The following is a 25,811-nucleotide window of genomic DNA, read 5'->3' as shown; positions in this document are numbered from 1 at the left end:
TGGTAGGACAGCGCTACTGCGCTTACAACAACAGTGTGAATTAACATCTATATTAACATATATTACATTCACCACAGGGGGGTGCTGCAGTTGAGTGGTCCTGTGTGAAAGATGGCACTGTCTGACAGTGCAGCATACCCTCAGTACTGCATGGGTCAGCCTGAGCAATGCTCACAAAGCCTCGAGAGAGGAGCTTAATTGAACCCAGAAACCCAAATGAGTGATGTTGTAACCTGCCTGAATGATATCAGCTGGGGATTATTGGATATTGCACAATGTGTTTTAGGGCCAGTCAACTAAATAGAAGAACAGAAATTAACTGAGGTATAAATTAAAAGGGGCCGCCCCTAAAAGGAGCACAGTCCAAAAAGAACAAAGAGGAACGGAAACTTGAAAACAAGAAGTCAAAATGTGAAAGCACGGAAGGCTGCTTGTATCTTAGGGAGTGTGGTAGTATGACTAGAGGTACTACGGTACCTGGGAGTGTGAGCTGCTATTGGTGGAGAAGGCTCGCTGCTCATTGGCCCAAGTGTTGCTTTCTCATTGGTCAAGACGTAAGGTAGCTCCGCCCAATGAGGCGGGGTATAAGAACCCGTGTTTCCCAGCAGCCATCGTTCTTTCTGTACTCGAGCTGCTGGGGAAACATCTTGTAGATTAAAGCCTTCAATTCGGACTACTCCTTCGTTTCAGTGGTTATTGATCGCGCATCAGGGAGTATGAGCTCCCCCAAAGAGGGGGGCGGGGAAGTCATTAGCAGTTTCATCTGCATAAATAGAGCTGGCCAGTGTGGTACCAGCTAGAGGAGTGAAGCAGTGGTGAAGAAATACTGCTGCTGAATATGTAAAATTGTAAATTAAGTTATTTTCTTTTGACTCTGCAAACTCATGCTGGATTCTTCACAGCCCTCACAAAAAGTATACTACGCACTGAACCAGAGCAGGTGCAGCCCATCCCATCATTGCAGACATGCGGGGATCCTACTTGGCTTCCACTGCTGGCACAGAGATTACGTTTACTTTTTCGCAGGATTTGTGTTGCTCTGGCTGGACCAGCAATTATTGCCCATCCCTAATTGTCCTTGAGAAGGTCAGCAGGGTAGCATGGTGGTTAGCATAAATGCTTCACAGCTCCAGGGTCCCAGGTTCGATTCCCGGCTGGGTCACTGTCTGTGCGGAGTCTGCACGTTATCCCCGTGTGTGCGTAGGTTTCCTCCGGGTGCTCCGGTTTCCTCCCACAGTCCAAAGATGTGCGGGTTAGGTGGAATGGCCATGATAAATTGCCCGTAGTGTCCTAATAAAAGTAAGGTTAAGGGGGGGGGGGGGGGGGGGGGGTTGTTGGGTTACGGGTATAGGGTGGATACGTGGGTTTGAGTAGGGTGATCATGGCTCGGCACAACATTGAGGGCCGAAGGGCCTGTTCTGTGCTGTACTGTTCTATGTTCTATGTTCTAAGGTGGTGATGAGTCCCTGCAATCCAGCGTATACTCACTGTGCTGTTAGGGAGCGAGTTCCAGGGTTTTCACCCAGCAACGGTGAAAGAACGCCGATGGTGAGTGACTTGGAGGCCAACCTCCAAGTGGTGGCGTTCCCAGGTGTCTGCTGTCTTTATCCTTCTAGATGGCAGAGATCATGGGCTTGGAAGGTGCTAATGAAGGAGCTTTGGTGTGTTATTCCAGTGCATCTTGTAGATGAGAGACTGCGGCCCCTGTGAGCTGGTGGTGAAGGAAGTGGAGATGAAGGTGGCGGATGCTGCCCTGGATGGTGTCGAGTTTATTGAGTGTTGTCGGAGCTGCACTCATCCAGGCAAATGGAGAGTATTCCATTACACTCCTGACTTGGGCCTTGTAGATGGTGGACAGGCTTTGGGGAGTCAGGAGGTGAGTTACTCGCCACAGGATTCCGAGCCTCTTCCTTGCTCTTTTAGCCACAGTATTAATATATCTAGTCCAGTTCAGTTTCTGATCAATGGTAACCCCCAAGATGTTGATAATGGGGGATAATGCTAATGAAGGAGCCTTGGTGAGTTATAAGGGGCGAGGGTTGGATTCTGTTTTATCGGAGGTGGTCATTGTCTGGTTCTTGTGTGGTGCGAATGTTACTTGTATTACGATCCCTAACCGGGGCTAGAATACCAGACTGAACCCACAATATTTTATTTTAATTTTGTCAGTCTGTGAGGAAAGGATACCTCACTCCAGGAGTGATTTCATGAGGAAATAGGGATATGGTTTATTAAAACAAACTTTATTACAAACGCAGTATTAGAATCTTTAACATCACTCTCCCTGGATGTCTTCAAGAGCTTGTTTCAGCCCCCCCTTGTCCTCAGACAAGTCTGTATTGCTTTAAATATTGTTAATCTCTTTTAACCAACCTGCAGTGCGAACAAACTGCCTTACTTGGTCTCGGCCTCAGCTAGAATCAGAACTGATACTGAAAATGCTTTCCAAAAAGCCTGATGTCTCAGCTCCACCCAGAAATGACATCATCTCATCAAGCTGAAAACTAATCAAATCCCCAGGGAATCCCCTTAATCAAAACAAAATTGCATTAACTTAAGCTTTTACAATGGCTAATTGCACCGCAGGCTCCTGAAAGCTTTGTTGTCTTTCAAACCAAGATTCTTTTAAAAACATGACTGCAGCAGTCAAACACACTCTCACCCAGGCTTTTAACCCTTACTGCACTAAATACCTACAACACAATATATCTAAAATACACCTTCCTTTGTGCTAGGTATGTATCCAACTAGTGGAGGGGTTTTCCCTGATCCCCATTAACTCCAGTTTTGCTCGGGCTCCTCGATGCCAAACTCGGTCAAGTTTTGCCTTGATGTCAAGGGCAGTCACTCCCTGCTCTCCGCCAAATTGGTTGTTGGGAGCAACAATGGGAAGGTGTGAATGGGATCATTCCCTCCACTTAACCTGTGGGACATGGGTATTCAGCTGGGAGGTTTGGGGCTGCTCTGGCTATCTGGCCTCTGCCGCAGACCGATCGTTGAAACAAACTATTAGTGTCTGGTGTACGCTGCCTGGTTACCTGGTCCCAGTTGTGGCGGCAAGAGTGGTCACTTAAAACATGCCTCAGGAAAGTGAGGTGGGGAAATATGAAACCAGTAAATCCCCAAGCAAACTCCTGCTGGGAAAGCAGAGTGTGTGAATATGAGATAAAAAAGTTTCGGCCTTGGTTGTGCAATGCACTTAATGGATGAATAATCATTGACCCCCAACTGTCGGATTGATGTATGAGGAACGGCAAACTGAGCTTGGTGAAGGAGTGGAACTTTAGTAGGACATGGGGAGGGAGAATCAGAAGATTTCAGTCAAAAGTTATTTAAAAGGGTGTAGTGAGAGATGGAACACATTCAGAAAAAATTGCGATCAGAAATGCATCAAGTGTTGCGGCAAATCGTTTGCCCTGACCCCTGTTCTTTCTGCCGATAGATGCCATGGTTCAAAGGATGGAAGGTCGAACGCAAGGAGGGTAATGCCAATGGGGTGACACTACTGGAAGGTCTCGATACTATTCTTCCCCCGACTCGTCCCATCTCCAAACCTCTGCGCCTGCCCCTTCAGGATGTTTACAAGATTGGAGGTAAGTATCCAGCTTCGGGGTCAGGAGCAGGGACAACATTATCGGGAAATGGTGGGAGATCTGGGGCCAGACTTTTGCAGAGTCCGGAATGGTGACTGGGACCAAGAAAGGAAAGGCAGGTGGAGAAGGTAGTCAAGAAGGCATACGGCATGCTTGCCTTCATTGGCCGGGGCATTGAGTATAAGAATTGGCAAGTCATGTTGCAGCTGTATAGAACCTTAGTTAGGCCACACTTGGAGTATAGTGTTCAATTCTGGTCGCCACACTACCAGAAGGATGTGGAGGCTTTAGAGAGGGTGCAGAAGAGATTTACCAGGATGTTGCCTGGTATGGAGGGCATTAGCTATGAGGAGTGGTTGAATAAACTCGGTTTGTTCTCACTGGAACGAAGAAAGTTGAGGGGCAACCTGATAGAGGTCTCCAAAATTATGAGGGGCATGGACCGAGTGGATAGTCAGAGACTTTTTCCCAGGGTAGAGGGGTCAATTACTAGGGGGTATAGGTTTAAGGTGCGAGGGGCAAGGTTTAGAGGAGATGTACGAGGCAAGTTTTTTACACAGAGGGTAGTGGGTGCCTGGAACTCGCTGCCGGAGGAGGTGGTGGAAGCAGGGACGATAGTGACATTTAAGGGGCATCTTGACAAATCCATGAATAGGATGGGAATAGAGGGATACGGACCCCAGAATTGTAGAAGATTTTAGTTTAGTCGGGCAGCACGGTCGGCATGGGCTTGGAGGACTGAAGGGCCTGTTCCTGTGCTGTACTTTTCTTTGTTATTTGTGTGTCTGTATGTGTCTGTATGTCTGTATGTGTGTGTGTGAGTGCGTGTGTGTGGTGTTGTCTGTGCATGTGCGTGCGTTTGAGTGTGTGAGTATGTGTGTATCAGTGTGTGCGGTGAGTGTTTAAGAGAGTGTGTGTGTGTGCGTATGTGTGTGTGTGTGTTTGTATGTGTGTGTGTGTGTGTCTGTATGTGTGTGAGTGTGTGTGTGTAGACGGGCAGCATGGTCGGCGCAGGCTTGGAGGGCCGAAGGGCCTGTTCCTGTTCTGTACTTTTCTTTGTTTTTTGTTCTTTGAGACAGAAAGCAGGAAACTACATCTATCCAAGGGAAATTGCTAGAACCTGTTATTAAGGAGGTCATAGCAGGATACTTAGAAAATCATAATGGGATCAGGAAGAGTCAGTGGGTGTGTGAAAGGGAAATTGTGTTAATTCATTTATCAGAGTTTTTTGAGGGTTGATAAAGGGGAACTTGCGGCATTTTATCCAGAAGATAATTGATAAGGTGCCACGTCAGAGCTTACTACACATGGTTGGATAAGATGGTGCAGGGGTAAGATATTAGCATGGATAAAGGATTGGTTAGCTACCAGGAAGCAGAGAGTCAAGATAAATAGGACTTTTTGGGACTAAGCTGTTGTATGATGAGGATGGAGTGTGCAGTCTATCTAATCCCACTGCTCCACAAAACATGCCAATCGTTTGAAAGTTTAATTCACTCACCAAAATGGCCAATAATTTACCTTCACTACAGTTAGAGCCAGAATAAAAGAGACAGCAGTTTCTTTCAATAAATTCAGAATGATTGATTTATTATAAAACAAAACATCTTTAGTTGCAAGAACTGGTAAATACACAGTTGTACTCTGGAAGTGTAACCACCGATCACTTTTTGAAAATACTCCAACACACACATACACAAACACACAAACAAAGGACAGACAGATACAGGGTACGGTTCACAGAGCAGCACGGTAGCATTGTGGCTAGCACAATGGCTTCACAGCACCAGGGTCCCAGGTTCGATTCCGGCTTGGGTCACTGACTGTGCGGAGTCTGCACATTCTCCCCGTGTGTGCGTGGGTTTCTTCCGGGTGCTCCGGTTTCCTCCCACAGTCCAAAGATGTGAAAGTTAGGTGGATTGGCCATGATAGATTGCCCTCAGAGTCCAAAATTGCCCTTGGTGTTGGGTGGGGTTAGTGGGTTATTGGGATAGGGGGAGGTGTTGACCTTGGGTAGGGTGCTCTTTCCAAGAGCCGGTGCAGACTCGATGGGCCGAATGGCCTCCTTCTGCACTGTAAATTCTATGATAAAAATCTATGATCTCACACATTTGGTGGGTGTTTCAACGGCACTTAGCTGAATTTTTGGGTCTTGGGGGGGGTTGAGGTTACACTTTGAAAGGTTTCCAGCACTGGGGAGTTAAGGTCGCCAGGAGGACCGGCTCCTCAAAGATCCGGTGAGGGTTCCACTGCCAGGGTGCCAGGTTGGCAGTGCCAAGATGCCTGGGTGCCAGAGAGAATGCCAGGATAATACCCTTCTCTGTACCCGACCATCCTGGGGGCTCTAATGGCCTCTGAGACACCCCCCCAAGGTACCATTGCACCTGGTCGACGATTAAGCAACGCCCAGTTGGGGCCTACAAGGCATGGTTGTCGACTCCCAGGGGCTGGGTGAATACGGCATTGAGATATTAAAATGAGCGAATGGCTCATTTAAATATCATTATCTGGATCTTGCCCAACAAGGGTGTAATCCACATTGCATCAGGCGCTGCAAGATGGATGTGCAACACAGTGAGAAAATTATGCACAAGGTCTCTGCAGCGATGGGCCTTGGAAGATAGGCTTCATAAAATAAAGGATAAAGGTAAGGAGAGAAAATGCTGGAAAATCTCAGGTCTGGCAGAATCTGTGGGGAGACGAAAGAGCTAACGTTTCGAGTCCGATGACTCTTTGTCAAAGCTAACAGACAAAGTGGGAAATATTTATACTGTGGAGTGAGAATGAAGGATGAGTCATAGCCACAGAAACCCAGGGAAACCGGGTGCTAATGGCCACAGAAACCAAGGGGAAAGAGTGCTAATGGCAGTCCCCAGAGAGAACAAAAGATGTGAAAGGTCAAACAGCAGAGAAACTAACATCAGAGGATGAACTGTAGGTGTGGGGGGAGGGGAAGGGGGAAGCGAAGAGGAGAAAGGGTAAGCAAAGGTGGAAAAGATGGGGGGGATAATATGTAGATTTCCCACCTACAGTTGTTGACAGGGCCCTCAACAGTGTGCGGTCCATCTCCCGCGCCACTACCCTCGCCCCCTCCCCTCCCTCCCAGAACAAGGATAGAGTCCCCCTCGTTCTCACATTTCATCCCACCAGCCTCCGTACGCAAAGCATAATCCTCCGCCATTTTCGCCAACTCCAGCGTGATGCCACTACCAAACACATCTTCCCTTCACTCCCTCTGTCAGCATTCCGCAGAGACCGTTCTCTCCGAGACAATCTAGTCCACTCCTCCACCATACCCAACTCCTCTCCCATCACCCATGGCACCTTCCCATGCAATCACAGAAGGTGTAACACCTGCCCCTTTACCTCTTCCATGCTTAACATTCCAGGCCCAAAACACTCATTCCAGGTTAAGCAGCGTTTCACTTGCATCTCTTCCAATTTGCATTCTGCTGCTCCCAATGTGGTCTCCTCTATATCGGAGAGACCAAACACAGACTGGGTGATCGCTTTGCTGAGCATCTTCGGTCTGTGCGAATTCAGGACCCTGACCTTTCTGTTGCTTGCCATTTTAACAAAAGACCCTGCTCCCATGCCCACATGTCTGTTCTTGGCCTGCTGCAATGTTCCAGTGAAGCTCAACGCAAACTGGAGGAACAACATCTCGTCTTCCAGTTAGGCAGCTACAGCCTTCCGGCCTGAACATCGAATTCAACAACTTCAGATGATCAGCCCCACCTCGACCCATTAGTTTTCATCCCATTTCATATTTTTATCTTTTTTTCTTAGAAATTTAGAGTCCCCAATTCATTTTTTCCAATTAAGGGGCAATTTAGCGTGGCCAATCTACCTACTCTGCACATCTTTTGGGTTGTGGGGGTGAACACGGGGTGAATGTGCAAACTCCACACGGACAGTGACCCAGAGCCGGGATCGAACCTGGGACCTCGGCGCCGTGAGGCTGCACCACCGTGCTGCCCTTCCCATTTCATTTATAACTGTCTTTTACCATTTCTTTCTTTCTTGTCTTTCTTAATATACATTAACCCCCCATCTTATCCACCTTTCTTTACCCTTTCTCCTCTTTGCTTCCCCCTACTTCTCCCCCCACACCTACAGTTCACCCTCAGATGTTAGTTTCTCTGCTGTTTGGACTTTCACATCTTTTGTTCTCTCTGGGGACTGCCATTAGCACCCGGTTTCCCTGGGTTTCTGTGGCTATTAGCGCCCGGTTTCCCTGGGTATCTGTGGCCATTAGCGCCCGGTTTCCCTGGGTTTCTGTGGCTATTAGCGCCCGGTTTCCCTGGGTATCTGTGGCCATTAGCGCCCGGTTTCCCTGGGTATCTGTGGCCATTAGCGCCCGGTTTCCCTGGGTTTCTGTGGCCATTAGCACCCGGTTTCCCTGGGTTTCTGTGGCTATGACTCATCTTTCATTCTCACTCCACAGTATAAATATTTCCCAATTTCTCTGTCTGTTAGCTTTAACAAAGAGTCATCGGACTCGAAACGTTAGTTCTTTCCTCTCCCCACAGATTCTGCCAGACCTGACATTTTCCCGCATTTTCACTTTTGTTTCAGATTCCAGCATCCGCAGTAATTTGCTTTTATCCAAAGGATAAAGTTAAATGATCTTGACACTGTCGATCTGGAGCCCCCTGGGGCGAAGACGGGCTGCTGCTCCCAGTAGATGTCTGGAGGTTCTCACCAGAGCTTTGTGGTGGGGAAGAACATAGAGCTGGAACAATCCCTCTTGTCTCAGTCTCCAGGCTTCCAACGATAGACTAGTTCCACTGAGAAGACGATTCTCAGCTGATTCCTTAAATCACTGGTCTTTGCTTTTGAACCTGTTTTCCCCCCAAAACAATTTAAATAATTTGCAGTGCAAAAAAACAATCTGCTCTTCACCTTCAGGGGGCAGCATGGTAGCAGAAGTGGATAGCACTGTGGCTTCACAGAGCCAGGGTCCCAGGTTCGATTCCCCGCTGGGTCACTGTCTGTGCAGAGTCTGCACGTTCTCCCCGTGTCTGCGTGGGTTTCCTCCGGGTGCTCCTGTTTCCTCCCACAGCCCAAAGACGTGCAGGTTAGGTGGATTGGCCATGTTAAATTGCCCTCTGTGCCCACAAAGGTTAGGAGGGGTTATTGAGTCACGGGGATAAGGTGGAAGTGAGGGCTTCAGTGGGTCGGTGCAGACTTGATGGGCCGAATGGCCTCCTTCTGCACTGCATGTTCTATGTTCTAATTCAAATACCGGTGGGGTGGGGGGGGGGGGGGGGGGGGGGGGGTGTCGGATGATTTATCGAAAAGACATCGCTGCTCCAAGTTCAAAGGTGAACTGATGACCTTTTTGTTAAAACAATCCAAATGTCCAAACAACACAATATCCTTCTGCATTTTGAAAGAAAAATGCATGTTGTGAAGATATGATTATTGTTTTCCCAACAGCTGTGACCAGTGGAGATCTGGGGCCTGAAGTATTTACAATCTATCTCAATGACTTGACTGAAGGGACGGAATATCTGGTAGCTAAATCTGCCAATGACACTAAAATACAGAGGAAAGTAAATTGTCAAGACCAACAATTACCACAGTCAGTAAGAATGAACACCAACACCTCCTCCACAATAGTCCTCAATACCGGGGCCCCGCAAGGCTGCGTACTTAGCCCCCTACTCTACTCCCTGTACACACCCGACTGCGTGGCAAAACTTGGTTCCAACTCCATCTACAAGTTTGCTGACGATACGACCATAGTGGGCCGGATCTCGAATAACGACGAGTCAGAATACAGGAGGGAGATAGAGAACCTAGTGGAGTGGTGTAACGACAACAATCTCTCCCTCAATGCCAGCAAAACTAAAGAGCTGGTCATTGACTTCAGGAAGCAAAGTACTGTACACACCCCTGTCAGCATCAACAGAGCCGAGGTGGAGATAGTTAGCAGTTTCAAATTCCTAGGGGTGCACATCACCAAAAATCTATCCTGGTCCACTCAAGTCGACGCTATCACCAAGAAAGCACAACAGCGCCTATACTTCCTCAGGAAACTAAGGAAATTCGGCATGTCCACATTAACCCTTACCAACTTTTACAGATGCACTATAGAAAGCATCCTATCGGGCTGCATCACAGCCTGGTATGGCAACTGCTCGGCCCAGGACCGCAAGGAACTTCAGAGAGTCGTGAATACCGCCCAGTCCATCACACGAACCTGCCTCCCATCCATTGATTCCATCTACACCTCCCGCTGCCGGGGGAAAGCGGGCAGCATTATCAAGGATCCCTCCCACCCGGCTTACTCACTTTTCCAACTTCTTCCATCGGGCAGGAGATTCAGAAGTCTGAGAACACGCACGAACAGACTCAAAAACAGCTTCTTCCCCACTGTCACCAGACTCCTAAATGACCCTCTTGTGGACTGACCTCATTAACACTACACCCTGTATGCTTCATCCGATGCCAATGCTTATGTAGTTACATTGTATATCTTGAGTTGCCCTATTATGTATTCTCATGTATTTTCTTGAATTTTGTTTAATTCCCTTTTCTAATGATCTGTTGAGCTGCTTGCAGAAAAATACTTTTCACTGTACCTCGGTACACGTGACAATAAACAAATCCAATCCAATCCAATCCAAGAAGAGGTTGAGAGTCTGTAAAGGCATATAGACTGACTCCAGGAGTGAGCAAAATCTAGTCGATGGAGTACAATGTGGGAAAATATTAACTTGTCCAGTAGAAAAACAGTATACTATTCAAATGGAAATAACTTGTACAACCCGAAGGGTTAAATTGGATTGGAATGGATTTGTTTATTGTCATGTGTACCGAGGTACAGTGAAAAGTATTTTTCTGCAAGCAGCTCAACAGATCATTAAGTACACGAAAAGAAAAGGGAATAAAAGAAAATACAAATGGCCTTTTCCTGCCATTAGGTGGCACCTTGGGTGGTTCTAAGTTCACGGTTTGACTGATGGCTTAGAGAAACTACTAAATGATTAATTGTCTTTGATATGGTTAGTTAAATAGATATTTATTTTTATAAAAGATTAAGTACTTTTGATTTTAAAGATTTGGGTGCCTTTTATGAAGGGGATTTTTTTCACTGTCAAGCATGTAGGAGTGAGAGTATTAGATTACTAGAAATTTATTTTTCACAACTTCACATGGCTCCTGAGGTCTGCCCATTGCGGGTGAATGACTATGGGGGTGGCATGGAGGGTATGACTAGGTTTTGGAGGGGGGGGAGGCTCAGAGATTGGCCCCTGGGCTAAAAAGTGGGACAAGCTTGTTTACTTTGCTCTGAATCATGATTGGGTCATCCTTACTGAAAAGTATTCCATGGCTGAACATCAGGCATGGACGGGCAAGCACTGAGCTTTGACTGTGATGGTCTCCATAGTGGAATAGCCAGCCATTCCAATGGCTCATGTTTTTAGAATGAGCGGCTGTTGATGTGCTGCTGAGCAATGCATGTCCAGGGGCAACATGCATCTGAGTCCACACCGTGGGTGCGATTCTCCGCTCCTGCGCGGCATCGGGAAGGCCGTCGTGAACTCGGCCGAGTTTCACGACGGCGTCGGAGACCGCTCCTCGCACCCTATTCACCGCCCCCCCCCCCCCCAGGGGGCTAGGAGCGGCGTTGTGAGAAACTCGGCCGCCGGGCCTTGACGCTTGCGTCAAAGCGGCGCCCCGAGAATGACTCGACGGCGGTGCCTAAGTGATGTCAGCCCGCATGCGCAGGTTGGCCGGCTCCGCTGCTCCGCAAGACATGGCGGCTTGATCTTGCGGGGCGGTGGAGAGGAAAGAATGCATCTCTTGGAGACGCTGGCCCGACGATCGGTGGGCACCGATCGCGGGCCAGTCCCCTCCCGAGCACGGCCGTGGTGCTCAATATCCTCTCCGCCCCCCACAGCCCCCAAACGTACCTTTCGCTCTATGTTCACGCCGGCAGCGACCAGGTGTGGTTGCCGCTGGCGTGAACAGGTCGGGAACGTCAGGCAGCTTGGCCCATCCGGGCCGGAGAATCGCCGGTCGCCGTGAAAAACGGCGAGCGGCGATTCTGCGACATGCCATTTTGGGGGTGGGGTGGGGGCGTGGGAGAATCGTGGGGGGTGCCAGGGCGGCGTGTCGTGATTCGCCCGGCCCTCCCGCGATTCTCCCACCTGGCGTGGGGAGTGGAGAATCTCGCCCCATGAGAGAGAAATGTAAGCCCCCAACCCTGAGCCTCTCGATCGCAGAGCCATGCCCCCATACTGGAGACCCCCACTGATCGTGGAGCACCCCCACCATGTGGAGCCTCCCTCAATGTGGAGACCCTGCACTGAGCCTCTAAACACTGAATACCCTCAGCACTGATCCTAACCCTGTCCATAATTATCATCAAACCCGTAGTCTAACCTTATCCCTAACCCTATTCCTAACCAGAACTCTAACCCTAATTTTCAAATTCTTCTCTTATGTAAAGTTGGCACTGTATATGGTAACATTGTTGGGATTTGCGGTTTGTTGGCAGGCATTGGTACAGTTCCTGTTGGCCGGGTAGAGACGGGCGTGCTGAAACCCGGCATGGTGGTGACCTTCGCCCCAGTCAACATCACTACAGAGGTGAAGTCGGTGGAGATGCACCACGAAGCCTTGTCCGAGGCCATGCCCGGTGACAATGTGGGCTTTAATGTGAAGAATGTGTCGGTCAAGGACGTCCGCCGTGGCAATGTATGTGGAGACAGCAAGAACGACCCTCCCACGGAAGCCTGCACCTTCACTGCCCAGGTGGGTAGTGGCTGAGGTGATTAACACAGAGGTTTCAGGGGGAAGCTGAATAAACACTCGAGGGGGAAAGGAGCAGAGGGATAAGCTGATAGGGTGAAACAAAGCAAGTGGGAGGTGTAATGCCCTGCACCGAACACAGGGGGCAGGCTTGATTGTTTCCCCTGTGAGGCTCGAGGTGTACGAGCTCCCCCGCTAACTACAGGACTGATACCCTGTTGTATAAAAGGTCAGCCAGATAGGAACCAACCGATAGAGAGAGAGGAGCCGGTGAGGTTCAGCTGGGACTCTTTGTAAATAGTCTGTATTATAAATAAATGTCTTATTTGTGTTACTCATCTGATTCCCTTCGCTCTATTAAAGGAGGAGGCTTGAGTGGAGCAGGAACCCGGACCATACTGTACATTTTGTATTGTTTAGTTTTGAGTGGAGAGTTAACGATACCTGTGTGTGTATCCCCCAGGTGATCATTCTGAACCATCCTGGCCAGATCAGTGCTGGTTACTCCCCTGTGATTGATTGCCACACCGCCCATATCGCCTGCAAATTTGCAGAGCTGAAGGAAAAGATCGACCGTCGTTCAGGCAAGAAGCTGGAGGACAACCCCAAAACCCTAAAGTCTGGGGATGCTGCCATTGTGGAGATGTCCCCCGGGAAACCAATGTGTGTGGAGAGCTTTTCCAAGTATCCCCCCCTTGGTGAGTATTAACGCGTCGTTACAGAGACCACAGGACATCCCATTTGCAGCCAATGAAATACTTCTCAAACATAGTCAAGGTCAAAATAATAAGACCATAAGATGTAGGAGCAGAAGCAGGCCAATTGGCCCATCAAGTCTGCTCTGCCATTCAATGAAATAATGATTAATCTGATATGATTACGCTACAACATTAGAACTAGGAGGAGTAGACATACAAATATAGAAAATAGGTGCAGGAGGAGGCCATTCAGCCCTTTGAGCCGGCTCCGCCATTTACTGTGATCATGGCTGATTACCCAACTCAATACCCTAATCCCGTCTTCCCCCCCCCCATATCCTTCGATCCCCTTCGTCGCAAGTGCTTCTTGAAAACATGCAATCATAGAATTTACAGTGCAGAAGGTGGCCATTCGGTCCATCGAGTCTGCACCAGCCCTTGGAAGGAGCAGCCCACTTAAGCCCACCCCTCCACCCTATCCCCGTAGCCCAGTAACCCCGCCTAACCTTTTTGGACACGAAGGGCAATTTAGCATGGCCAATCCACCTAACCTGCACATCTTTGGACTGTGGGAGGAAACCGGAGCACCCGGAGGAAACCCACGCACACACGGGGAGGACGTGCAGACTCCGCACAGACAGTGACCCAGCGAGGAATCGAACCTGGGACCCTGGAGCTATGAGGCAACAGTGCTAACCACTGTGCAATGGTGCTGCCCTAAACTGAAGCATTCTGAAGTTTCTCTCCAGATAATAAGTTGCAATTTTATTCTTCAACCTCACAATTATCCATGTTAAACTCTATCGGCCAGATTTTGTAGGAACATTACAACCAATTTGAGCAGGGTAGGCTCTCACAAACAGCAATATGAGAATAACATTCCAAACAGTGTACGTGAGAAATATTGGCTACAACAAAGGGATGAATCCTGGTTCTGAATGCAAACGCTTTTATACTGAGCTGAGAAAGCAGAAAGGAGCCGCAGCGTAATACCTCATCCAATACAAAGCACCTGTTTCAATGCAGCACTCCCTCAGTACTGACCCTCTGACAGTGCGGCACTCCCTCACTACTGACCCTCTGACAGTGCAGCACTCCCTCAGTACTGACCCTCTGACAGTGCGGCACTCCCTCAGTACTGACCCTCTGACAGTGCAGCACCCCCTCAGTACTGACCCTCTGACAGTGTGGCACTCCCTCAGTACTGACCCTCTGACAGTGCGGCACTCCCTCAGTACTGACCCTCTGACAGTGCAGCACTCCCTCAGTACTGACCCTCTGACAGTGCAGCACTCCCTCAGTACTAACCCTCTGACAGTGCGGCACTCCCTCAGTACTGACCCTCTGACAGTGCAGCACTCCCTCAGTACTGACCCTCTGACAGTGCGGCACTCCCTCAGTACTGACCCTCTGACAGTGCGGCACTCCCTCAGTACTGACCCTCTGACAGTACAGCACTCCCTCTGTACTGACCCTCTGACAGTGCGGCACTCCCTCAGTACTGACCCTCTGACAGTGCAGCACTCCCTCAGTACTGACCCTCTGACAGTGCAGCACTCCCTCAGTACTGACCCTCTGACAGTGCAGCACTCCCTCAGTACTGACCCTCTGACAGTGCGGCGCTCCCTCAGTACTGACCCTCTGACATTGCAGCACTCCCTCAGTACTGACCCTCTGACAGTGCAGCACTCCCTCAGTACTGACCCTCTGACAGTGCGGCATTCCCACAGTACTGACCCTCTGACAGTGCAGCACTTCCTCAGTACTGACCCTCTGACAGTGCGGCGCTCCCTCAGTACTGACCCTCTGACAGTGCGGCACTCCCTCAGTACTGACCCTCTGACAGTGCGGCACTCCCTCAGTACTGACACTCTGACAGTGCAGCACTCCCTCAGTACTGACCCTCTGACAGTGCAGCACTGCCTCAGTACTGACCCTCTAATAGTGCAGCACTCCCTCAGTACTGACCCTCTGACAGTGTGGCACTCCCTCAGTACTGACCCTCTGACAGTGCAGCACTCCCTCAGTACTGACCCTCTGACAGTGCGGCACTCCCTCAGTACTGACCCTCTGACAGTGCGGCACTCGCTCAGTACTGACGCTCTGACAGTGCAGCACTCCCTCAGTACTGACCCTCTGACAGTGCAGCACTCCCTCAGTACTGACCCTCTGACAGTGCAGCACTCCCTCAGTACTGACCCTCTGACAGTGCAGCACTCCCTCAGTACTGGCCCTCTGACAGTGCGGCCCTCCCTCAGTACTGACCCTCTGACAGTACAGCACTCCCTCAGTACTGACCCTCTGACAGTGCAGCACTCCCTCAGTACTGACCCTCTGACAGTGCGGCACTCCCTCAGTACTGACCCTCTGACAGTGCGGCACTCCCTCAGTACTGACCCTCTGACAGTGCGACACTCCCTCAGTACTGACCCTCTGACAGTGCGGCACTCGCTCAGTGCTGAATTGCGTGTCCTGATTATATTCTCGAGTCACACCGAGGTGGTTCTTGAACCCTCTACCTTCCTGTGTAATGGGTGAGCGGGTTACTGACTGAGTCATTGCTGGTGTTTGTGGAACTCGTCCCCTCCAGCAGCCCTCTCATCACTTACCCTGATCTAAATCTGACTAACTCCATCTGGATTTCCAGGCCGTTTCGCAGTTCGTGACATGAGACAGACTGTTGCTGTGGGCGTCATTAAGAACGTGGAGAAGAAAGCTGCCAGTGCTGGGAAGGTCACCAAGTCTGCACAGAAGGCTCAGAAAGCTCAGAGCAAATGAATCGGATGCCCCAAGACCACAAAACCAACACCACTCAAAATCCACCCTGCCCCTAAAGGGCATTTCTGTACATCTGCTTGTCAAAGTTCATTGGTAAACGACTGGATGTTAACTATTAAAGTCCAATGGAAGTTTTTTAAGAGGAAAAGCATGTCTTAGCAGTTGTGAGGTACCCAGTTAGTTTTATCAATAAACAATGCAACCCACACAAACTCCACTGCCTCCGCGTCTGCTTTCTTGAGAATATTAACGCTTCTGATTTGACAAACCAGGATTAAGGGTTATATTCCACAGTCCGGAAAGGATTCCCCAGCGAGCTGAACAGGTTGAGTCAAAAGGAAAAACGTTCAATGCAACAGAACAAGAGTACAGACCAGTTACTCTCATAGAACATAGAATAGAACATAGAACATTACAGCGCAGTACGGGCCCTTCGGCCCTCGATGTTGCGCCGACCTGTGAAACCATCTGAAGCCTATCTGACCTACACTATTCCATTTTCATCCATATGTCTATCCAGTGACCACTTAAATGCCCTTAAAGTTGGCGAGTCTACTACTGTTGCAGGCAGGGCGTTCCACACCCCTACTACTCTCTGAGTAAAGAAACTGCCTCTGACATCTGTCCTATATCTATCACCCCTCAATTTAAAGCTATGTCCCCTCATGTTGGTCATCACCATCCGAGGAAAAAGACTCTCACTGTCCACCCTATCTAACCCTCTGACTATCTTATATGTCTCTATTAAGTCACCTCTCAGCCTTCTCCTCTCTAACGAAAACAACCACAAGTCCCTGAGCCTTTCCTCGTAAGACCTTCCCTCCATACCAGGCAAGATCCTAGTAAATCTCCTCTGAACCCTTTCCAAAGCTTCCACATCCTTCCTATAATGTGGTGACCAGAACTGCACGCAGTACTCCAGAAGCGGCCGCTCCTAGTTCATGGCCCTCTACAGGATGCAAAAGGGGGTGTGTATTCAGCATAGTTTTGGGAATATCAATCCCCCCAGTCTCATCAGTGTCCCATGACCAGTTTAACCCCATGTGATGACAGGTTGCCTTCCTGTTATCTCACTCAGAATCCTGTAAACGGAGAGGTTAAATGCCATCTGTGCAGTTTGAGCAACTTGAAATCAGTTTACCAAAAACAACTTTTAGAAATAAAAATCTGGTCTCAGTACCAATGAAATGAAAAAGGAAAATGAAATGAAATAAGCACGAAGATGGGCATTTGTGACACCTTGGTGTGGAATATGGTACTTGCTGCTACAGAGCATTATGGGGAAGCTCAGTTAACACATGAGAGGGAAGGGAATAGAAGGAGATGCTGAATGGCTGAGATGAAAGGGGGGTGTGAGGAGACTTGTTTGGAGCAAATACACCAACATCAACCATTTCGATCGCATGGCGTATTTCTGTGCTGTCGATACAGAGTAAAGCTCTCTCGGCACTACCCCCATCAAACACTCCCAGGACAGGTACAGCACGGTGTTAGATACAGAGTAAAGCTCCCTCTACACAGTCCCCATCAAACACTCCCAGGGCAGGTACAGCACGGGGTTAGATACAGAGTAAAGCTCCCTCTACACTGTCCCCATCAAACACTCCCAGGACAGGTACAGCACGGGGTTAGATACAGAGTAAAGCTCCCTCTACACTGTCCCCATCAAACACTCCCAGGACAGGTACAGCACGGGGTTAGATACAGAGTAAAGCTCCCTCTACACAGTCCACATCAAACACTCCCAGGGCAGGTACAGCACGGGGTTAGATACAGAGTAAAGCTCCCTCTACACAGTCCCCATCAAACACTCCCAGGGCAGGTACAGCACGGGGTTAGATACAGAGTAAAGCTCCCTCTACACAGTCCCCATCAAACACTCCCAGGACAGGTACAGCACGGGGTTAGATACAGAGTAAAGCTCCCTCTATACTGTCTCCATCAAACACTCCCAGGACAGGTACAGCACGGGGTTAGATACAGAGTAAAGCTCCCTCTACACTGTCCCCATCAAACACTCCCAGGACAGGTACAGCACGGGGTTAGATACAGAGTAAAGCTCTCTCCGCACAACCCCCATCAAACACTCCCAGGACAGATACAGGACGGGGTTAGATACAGAGTAAAGCTCCCTTTACACTGTCCCCATCAAACACTCCCAGGACAGGTACAGCACGGGGTTAGATACAGAGTAAAGCTCCCTCTACACTGTCCCCATCAAACACTCGCAGGACAGGTACAGCACGGGGTTAGATACAGAGTAAAGCTCCCTCTACACTGTCCCCATCAAACACTCCCAGGACAGGTACAGCACGGGGTTAGATACAGAGTAAAGCTTCCTCTACATTGTCCCCCATCAAACACTCCCAGGACAGGAACAGCACGGGGTTAGATACAGAGTAAAGCTCCCTCTACACTGTCCCAATCAAACACTCCCAGGACAGGTACAGCACAGGGTTAGATACAGAGTAAAGCTCTCTCCGCACTGCCCCCATCAAACACTCCCAGGACAGGTACAGCACGGGGTTAGGTACAGAGCAAAGCTCCCTCTACACTGTCCCCATCAAACACTCCCAGGACAGGTACAGCACGGGGTTAGATACAGAGTAAAGCTCTCTCTACACTGTCCCCATCAAACACTCCCAGGACAGGTACTGCACGGGGTTAGATACAGAGTAAAGCTCCCTCTACACTGTCCCCATCAAACACTCCCAGGACAGGTACAGCACGGGGCTAGATACAGAGTAAAGCTCCCTCTACACTGTCCCCATCAAACACTCCCAGGACAGGTACAGCACGGGGTTAGATACAGAGTAAAGCTCCCTCTACACTGTCCCCATCAAACACTCCCAGGACAGGTACAGCACGGGGCTAGATACAGAGTAAAGCTCCTTCTACACCAGGGGTGGGCAAACTACGGCCCGCGGGCCGCATGCGGCCCGACAAAGGTTTTTATGCGGCCCGCAAAGCCGCCGGGGAAAAGCCGCTGAAGTAAATGCACTTATTGAATAAGCGCATTTACTTCAGCGGCTTTTCCCCGGCGGCTTTTCAAAAATGCCGGTTATGATTCCGGGCACCTCATTGGCGGGCCGCATAAAAACGCGCGTAGTGGGGTGGATGAGTGGGGCTGTCTCATTGGTCGGTTTAGTTGGGTGTGCGACCAATAGGAGTCCAGGTTACAAACAATAAGCCTTATTATTGTTTGTAACCTGGACTCCTATTGGTCGCACACCCAACTAAACCGACCAATAAGGTAGCCCCACTCATCCACCCCACTGCGCGCGTTTTTATGGTTGACTCGGCCGGGCTGTGCTTCTGTCAGTGTTAAGGATCAGCACAAGCAACTTGACACCTGATTTCAACAAACTGGCAAATGACTGCAGTCAGATGCATCATTCTCATTGACATTGTTCTGTTACTTACTGAGTTACTTTGTTTTTCAAATAAACACTCCCAGGACAGGTACAGCATGGGGTTAGATACAGAGTAAAGCTTCCTCTACACTGTCCCCATCAAACACTCCCAGGACAGGTACAGCACGGGGTTAGATACAGAGTAAAGCTCTCTCCGCACAACCCCCATCAAACACTCCCAGGACAGATACAGGACGGGGTTAGATACAGAGTAAAGCTCCCTTTACACTGTCCCCATCAAACACTCCCAGGACAGGTACAGCACGGGGTTAGATACAGAGTAAAGCTCCCTCTACACTGTCCCCATCAAACACTCCCAGGGCAGGTACGGCACGGGGTTAGATACAGAGTAAAGCTCCCTCTACACTGTCCCCATCAAACACTCCCAGGACAGATACAGGACGGGGTTAGATACAGAGTAAAGCTCCCTCTACACTGTCCCCATCAAACACTCCCAGGGCAGGTACGGCACGGGGTTAGATACAGAGTAAAGCTCCCTCTACACTGTCCCCATCAAACACTCCCAGGACAGATACAGGACGGGGTTAGATACAGAGTAAAGCTCCCTCTACACTGTCCCCATCAAACACCCCCTGGACAGGTACAGCACGGGGTTAGATACAGAGTAAAGCTCCCTCTACACTGTCCCCATCAAACACTCCCAGGACAGATACAGGACGGGGTTAGATACAGAGTAAAGCTCCCTCTACACTGTCCCCATCAAACACTCCCAGGGCAGGTACGGCACGGGGTTAGATACAGAGTAAAGCTCCCTCTACACTGTCCCCATCAAACACTCCCAGGACAGGTACAGCACGGGGTTAGATACAGAGTAAAGCTCCCTCTACACTGTCCCCATCAAACACTCCCAGGACAGGTACAGCACGGGGTTAGATACAGAGTAAAGCTCCCTCTACATGTCCCCATCAAACACTCCCAGGACAGATACAGGACGGGGTTAGATACAGAGTAAAGCTCCCTCTACACTGTCCCCATCAAACACTCCCAGGACAGGTACAGCACGGGGTTAGATACAGAGTAAAGCTCCCTCTACATGTCCCCATCAAACACTCCCAGGACAGGTACAGCACGGGGTTAGATACAGAGTAAAGCTCCCTCTACACTGTCCCCATCAAACACTCCCAGGACAGGTACAGCACGGGGTTTTAATGAATTGACAACTCTTCAGGATTGAACAGTAACAGTGCAGGATATATATCCTGTCACAGGGAACTGAAAGCAACACAAAGAAAATGTAGCTGGAGGCTCTGTGGGTATTGGAATGTTTTTTCAGAAATTGTCAGGTATTTTTGCACAGTGATCGATCTGGTTACCTGAATACAGCTAAAATTCAGAAAAGGATGGTTCCTTTTCTGTCACCGGGGATAGAGATGATCCTGTGGGCCTTCCTTTTACCTGTAGTTAACGCTCTTTGCTCCTCAAATGAGAATATTTAACAGCATAGACAGACAACATTCGGCCCATCCTATCTATATCACGCTTTACCCTCCACACAAGCAAATAGTTTTGAACACATTTACTGATCCATCCACAATATTCTCAACCCCTTTCTCCTTCAACATCTCCAGTCTAATGTTGGATGAAGGGCTTCTTTCTCAAACAGCCACAACATGGCTTCTCAACTCTGTGAAGAATCTTCTATGGCCCCCTGTTCTGAACCCCTCATTTAGCAGGATGACTCAATGAAGAGAAAAAAATAATTGTTTCCTTGTCCTTTACTCATGTCCATGAAATGTTTCCTGTGTGTAGCTCTCATCCTGTCACTCCTCGCCATTTGTGGACCTGCAGGTTGTGGCGCTAACAATTGCACACAAAAGACTCAATACGGTACAAGAGAGGCTTTATTACAGTGAGATGCTATTCCTCTGGCTGCAGCTGTAGAATGGCATCTCAGGGAAACTTATGAATATTTATACTGCTCCCTGTGGGCGGAGCTAGCCGGCAGGGGCCCACCAGCAAACCTGTAATACAGGTACTGCCACACATCCCCTAATGCAAGCACACACATATATACAGTGGTAGGGATCACCACATTCATCCCCTGTAAAAAATGAGTCCGGCGGGGATGACGTGAAACTATAATACATCAAAATTATATAATTACAGAGGTGGGGGGGGGGGGGGGGGGGGGGGGGGGGGGAAGGAACCACGAGTCCATCGGGCAACCCTGTGCCCGTCACAGGTTGAGTCGGACCGGCGGTCGGACGTTCTGTTGTGAGCGACGCAGCAGTGGTGGCGATGTCTGCACAGGGGGTGTCGGCGTCGACGGTGCAGGTGCTGGCGGTGTTGGTGCTGGCGGTGTTGGTGCTGGCGGTGTTGGTGCTGGCGGTGTCGGTGCTGGCGGTGTTGGTGCTGGCGGTGTTGGGGCTGGCGGTGTCGGTGCTGGCGGTGTTGGTGCTGGCGGTGTTGGGGCTGGCGGTGTCGGTGCTGGCGGTGTCGGTGTTGGCGGTGTTGGTGCTGGCGGTGTTGGTGCTGGCCAGTGGCGGGATGACTCCGGGAGCGAGCCGAAATCTTCCATGTCCTCTAGTGCGGGCAGGGGAACGAGGGATGGACCTGGTGGGGCTGAATTCGGGGGCGCCGGGGAAAAGGAGGGTGGCGCGTGGGTAGGGAGGAGTGTGGGCGTGGGATCGGAACCCGAGGGAGCCAGGTCCCTGAGCGAGACTGTATCCTGGCAGCCGTCGGGGAACTCCACGTAGGCATACTGGGGGTTCGCGTGGAGCAGGCGTACCTTGTCCACCAGAGGGTCTGCCTTGTGGAGCCTGACATGCCTACGAAGAAGGACTGGCCCTGGGGCAGCAAGCCAAGTCGGGAGCAACACCCCGGATGTAGACTTCCTAGGGAAGGCAAAAACACGTTCATGGGGTGTACTGTTAGTTGCGGTGCACAGCATTGACCGAATGGAATGGAGCACGTCAGGGAGGACCTGCTGCCAGCGAGCGGCTGGGAGGTTCCTGGACCGTAGGGCCAGCTGGACGGCCCTCCAAACCGTCCCATTCTCCCTCTCTACCTGCCCGTTTCCCCGGGGGTTGTAGCTGGTCGTCCTGCTGGAGGCGATACCCCTGCTGAGCAGGAACTGACGCAGCTCATCGCTCATGAACGAGGATCCCCTGTCACTGTGGATATAGTCGGGGAAACCGAAGAGCAAATATGGAATCGAGGGCCTTGATGACGGTGGCAGACGTCATATCCGGGCATGGGATGGCGAAGGGGAACCTAGAGAATTCATCGACCACACTAAGGATGTAGGTGTTGCGGTCGGTGGAGGGGAGGGGCCCTTTGAAATCCACGCTGAGGCGTTCAAAGGGGCGGGACGCTTTCACCAGGCACGCATGGTCTGGCCGGTAGAAGTGCGGCTTGCACTCAGCACAGACCTGGCAGTCTCTGGTGACTGTCCGTACTTCCTCGATGGAGTAGGGCAGATTGCGGGCTTTGACCAGATGGTACAAGCGAGTGACCCCCGGATGGCAAAGGCTCTCGTGCAAGGCACGGAGCTGGTTCACTTGTGCGCTGGCACATGTACCTCGGGAGAGGGCGTCTGGGGGTTCGTTGAGCTTGCCGGGGCAATACAAGATCTCGTAATTATAGGTGGTGAGCTCGATTCTCCACCGCAAGATATTGTCGGTTTTGATCTTGCCCCGCTGTGTGTTATTGAACATGAAGGCTACCGACCGTTGGTCAGTGATGAGAGTGAATCTCCTGCCGGCCAGGTAATGCCTCCAGTGCTGCACCGCTTCAACGATTGCCTGGGCCTCCTTTTCAACAGAGGAGTGTTGGATTTCGGAGGCATGGAGGGTGCGGGAAAAGAATGCCACGGATCTATCTGCCTGGTTTAGAGTGGCGGCAAGGGCGACATCTGAAGCGTCGCTCTCTACTTGTAAAGGCAGTGTCTCATCTACTGCGTGCATCCCGGCCTTGGCTATGTCTGAGCGAATACGGGCGAAGGCCTGTTGTGCCTCGGCCGTGAGGGGAAATTGTGTGGGCTGGATAAGTGGGCGGGCCTTGTCTGCGTATTGTGGGACCCACTGGGCGTAGTAAGAAAAGAACCCCAGGCAGCGTTTGAGGGCCTTGGGGCAGTGGGGGAGGGGAAGCTCCATGAGGGGGCGCATGCGGTCGGGATCGGGCCCCAGTAGTCCGTTTTGGACTACGTAGCTGAGGATAGCTAAGCGGTCTGTGCGGAACATTCACTTCTCCTTGTTATAAGTGAGGTTGAGGAGAGTGGCGGTGTGGAGAAATTTATCAAGGTTGGCGTTGTGGTCCTGCTGGTCATGGCCGCAGATGGTGACATTGTCTAAGTACGGAAACGTGGCCCGCAGTCCGTACCGATCAACCATTCGGTCCATCTCCCTTTGGAAGACCGAGACCCCATTAGTGACGCTGAAGGGAACCCTAAGGAATTGATAGAGGCGACCGTCCGCCTCAAAGGCAGTGTAGGGACGGTCCGATTTATGGATGGGGAGCTGGTGGTAGGCGGATTTCAGGTCAATTGTTGAGAAGACCCGGTACTGTGCAATCTGATTGACCATATCAGATATGCGCGGGAGGGGGTACGCGTCGAGCTGCGTGTACCGGTTGATGGTCTGGCTGTAGTCCACGACCATCCTGTGCTTCTCCCCAGTTTTAACCACCACCACCTGGGCTCTCCAAGGGACTGTTGCTGGCCTCGATAATACCCTCCCGAAGCAGCCGCTGCATCTCGGACCTGATGAAGGCCTTGTCCTGGGCGCTGTACCGTCTGCTCCTGGTGGCGACGGGCTTGCAATCTACAGTCAGATTGGCAAAGCGGGAGGGAGGGTCAACCTTGAGGGTCGTGAGGCCGCAAACAGTGAGTGGGGGTAGGGGTCCGCTGAATTTGAGGGTGAGGCTCTGGAGGTTACATTGGAAATCCAGGCCCCGTAAAAGTGTCGCACAGAGGTTGGGGAGAACATACAGGCGGAAACGGTTGAATTCAACGCCCTGTACGGTGAGTTTGACCAGACAGAAGCCCCGGATCGGGACAGAGTGGGATCCGGAGGCCAGGGAGTCCCGCTGGTTGGCGGGATGGACCGCGAGGGAGCAGCGCCTTACCGTGTCCGGATGGATGAAGCTATCGGTGCTCCCGGAGTCGATGAGGCAGGTCGCGTGGCCGTTGACAAGCACCGTCGTAGAAGCGGTGGCCAGGTTGCGAGGACGGGATTGGTCGAGCGTCATGGAGGCGAGTAGCGGGCGATCAACCGAAGAGTCCGATGAGTAGCGTCAGCGACCCGGGTCCCGTGGTCCAGTTCCGAGGGGAGGACAAAATGGCGGTGTCTGGAGTACCTGCGGGGAAGAAGATGGCGGCGACCATGGAACGCACGTTGTGGGGGCGGGGCAAGATGGCGGCGCCCATGGTGTGCACACGGCGGGGGCGGCGAAAGATGGCGGCGCCCACTGATCGCACGTGGCCCCGGGGACAGCGGACGGCGGGGCCCATTGCGCGATCGGCTGAGGCGAGGGGGGGAGTTCGGGCGCAATAGCGGCAACTGCGCGGGACTGACACACCGCTGCATAGTGGCCTTTCTTGCTGCAAGACCTGCAGCTCACATGCGGGCCGGGCAGCGCTGGCGGGGGTGCTTCTGCTGACCGCAGAAGTAGCAGCGGGGACCCTCAGGGTGCGTGGTGCGGCAAGCAGCGCAGGCATACTGCGCGGGAGCGGCCCCAGTCGGGGGGGGGGGGGGGTCGCTTGCTGGGTCCACGAGGGGTAGGATGGGTGGGCCGTGTGGCTGGCGGGGTAGGATTGCACATTACGGGAAGCGGCCGTCATTGAGAGCGCTAAGGTCTTTGTTGCCGCAAGATCGAGTCGTTGCCGCATGGGGTCCGATGCGATACCCGTTACAAATGCATCCCGCATGACTAGATTCGAATGTTCCGTGGCCGAGACGGCCTGGCAGTCGCAGTCCCGTACTAGAGGGATAAGGGCCCGCCTTAAGTCCTCAATCGACTCATCTGGTTGTTGAACGCGAGTGGAGAGTACATGTCTCGCAAACAGAGTGTTCGTCGATTGAGCGTAATTCTCTTTGAGCAAATCCATGGCCCAGGCGTAGGTAGGCGCGTCCTGAATCAGCGGGAACATGCTGGAGCTCAGCCTTGTGTACATTCTGAGCCTCCGACGCTGAGGAGATATAGGCCTCGAAAACAGCCAGCCAGTGGTTAAAGTCTTTCCTGGCGTGTGGCGACTGCGGATCCAGCTGCAGGCGATCAGGCTTGATTCTGATGTCCATGATGTTGGAAATCTCACTGTAATAAATTGTGCCGCTAACAATTGCACACAAAAGACTCGATACGGTACAAGAGAGGCTTTATTACAGTGAGATGCTATTCCTCTGGCTGCAGCTGTAGAATGGCATCTCAGGGAAGCTTATGAATATTTATACTGCTCCCTGAGGGAGCCTGCCTAGCCGGCAGGGGCTTACCAGCAATACAGGTACTGTCATACATCCCCTAATGCAAGCACACACATATATACAGTGGTAGAGATCACCACACAGGTAAAATCTTTCATCTTTTAGAATACTGAGTGAATGAAA

General features: G+C 51.0%; 1 protein-coding gene across 1 annotated transcript in view; it reads left to right on the top strand.

Annotated features, from left to right (window-relative positions):
• Window positions 1–16,048, top strand: part of LOC119969756 (elongation factor 1-alpha 2) — a 48,607-nt gene extending 32,559 nt beyond the window's left edge. The window contains exons 5-8 of the mRNA XM_038803801.1: window positions 3,443–3,593; window positions 12,106–12,362; window positions 12,823–13,057; window positions 15,705–16,048. Of these exons, the coding sequence (XP_038659729.1) occupies window positions 3,443–3,593; window positions 12,106–12,362; window positions 12,823–13,057; window positions 15,705–15,835 (774 nt within the window). The 3' untranslated portion in view covers window positions 15,836–16,048. The remainder of the gene's footprint in view (window positions 1–3,442; window positions 3,594–12,105; window positions 12,363–12,822; window positions 13,058–15,704) is intronic.
• Window positions 16,049–25,811: the final 9,763 nt, after the last annotated feature.

Source organism: Scyliorhinus canicula, chromosome 7 (assembly GCF_902713615.1).
Source record: "Scyliorhinus canicula chromosome 7, sScyCan1.1, whole genome shotgun sequence".
NCBI lineage: Eukaryota > Metazoa > Chordata > Chondrichthyes > Carcharhiniformes > Scyliorhinidae > Scyliorhinus > Scyliorhinus canicula.
Note: the sequence above shows the minus strand (reverse complement) of the source record. Positions and strands in the feature narration are given on the sequence as shown.